The following is a 1207-nucleotide window of genomic DNA, read 5'->3' on the forward strand; positions in this document are numbered from 1 at the left end:
ACATTCTGTGCAATTCGAACAAGGATTAAATAAATGGACATTGCACGCTAGTCGATAAGCCTAGTTCATAAAATCGGTGAGCATGAAAGGTTAAAGGTCACGAACGAATGAGAAAATGTAAACAAAGCAGACGACACGAAAATCATTGGTCAAATCTGAGAAAATTGTTCGTTATTTTATTAAGAAAAATATTTCAGATGAAAACTAAAAGGATAAGAAAGAGTTCATGTAACTTTTAAACAATACAAACCATTTGTATCTGAAGCAGTGATGAAAGTTTCTACACAATCAAGTCCCCGAAAACTGCTGCTGTCCTTGCACATATCTATGATGCCCTTAATAGCCAGACTTGGAGGTTTGGGTGCTGATCCACCCCCTGTTTTGTTGATTTCTTTTTTGTGATCTGTGAACGTTTTTTTAGCAATCTTCTTACAATTGTTCCACTTGTCTTTAACTTCTTTTGTTGTTCTTAAGGCTACCCCCAATGAACTAACTTTGGATGCAATATTATCCCACACTCTCTTCTTTTTTTCATTTGTTACAAAATTTGATTGTTTTGAGCTTAGTAACCCATAATGTTTTTCCACCTCCCTTTGAATTAAAAGTTCCTCCTCCTTACTAAAATTTGTTTTCTTTATCCTTTTCTTATCCAAAGAGTGACTGGAAGCCATTTTGGAAATTAGCAGACGATATGGAACCATGGAATTATGGGTAAAAAAGTGCTTTGGTTATAATTAAATGGTTGGTTATATTTTAACCAAATGGTTATGTAACAAGATTGTTTAATTAAGTTGAACAACACATTTTTAACCTTTGGTAATGTAATGCATTGTTAAATATTTAACCAATGGTTAAATATAACAGCATAGTTAAAATAACGACAAGTTGAACAACCGGGCTCTGGTGGTAGAACCAAATGGTCTATTTTCTTTTCTTTTTTTAACTGTATTTAATGGGGAAAAAGGAACTTTCGACATCAGATTTGATCCTTTATGTCTTTTACCGAGCAGGAAATTGTCAAGTGGCACTGATCACTTTCTCGTTTTTCGCCTACGTCTCAGTTGAAAGCCGCAATTATTTTCGCTTCGGCGATGACGTCAAAACAGCGATAACGTCATAGTTTCACTGACTGTGGAAATCAAAATTTCCGAGCGCTTTAAATTGCTATGAACAACTTCGCCTCGACCGTAAAAATCGCCCTTGGAAA

At 35.0% G+C, this 1207-nt stretch overlaps 1 protein-coding gene across 1 annotated transcript; it reads right to left on the minus strand.

The window, feature by feature from the left end:
* Window positions 1-413: 413 nt before the first annotated feature.
* On the minus strand, window positions 414-641 carry LOTGIDRAFT_68602 (hypothetical protein; the record flags this gene model as incomplete). Its single annotated transcript, XM_009049030.1, has 1 exon — window positions 414-641. A coding segment is annotated over one exon (228 nt), but the record flags the coding sequence as incomplete, so codon positions are not given.
* Window positions 642-1207: the final 566 nt, after the last annotated feature.

Source organism: Lottia gigantea, assembly GCF_000327385.1.
Source record: "Lottia gigantea unplaced genomic scaffold LOTGIsca_13, whole genome shotgun sequence".
Classification (NCBI taxonomy): domain Eukaryota; kingdom Metazoa; phylum Mollusca; class Gastropoda; family Lottiidae; genus Lottia; species Lottia gigantea.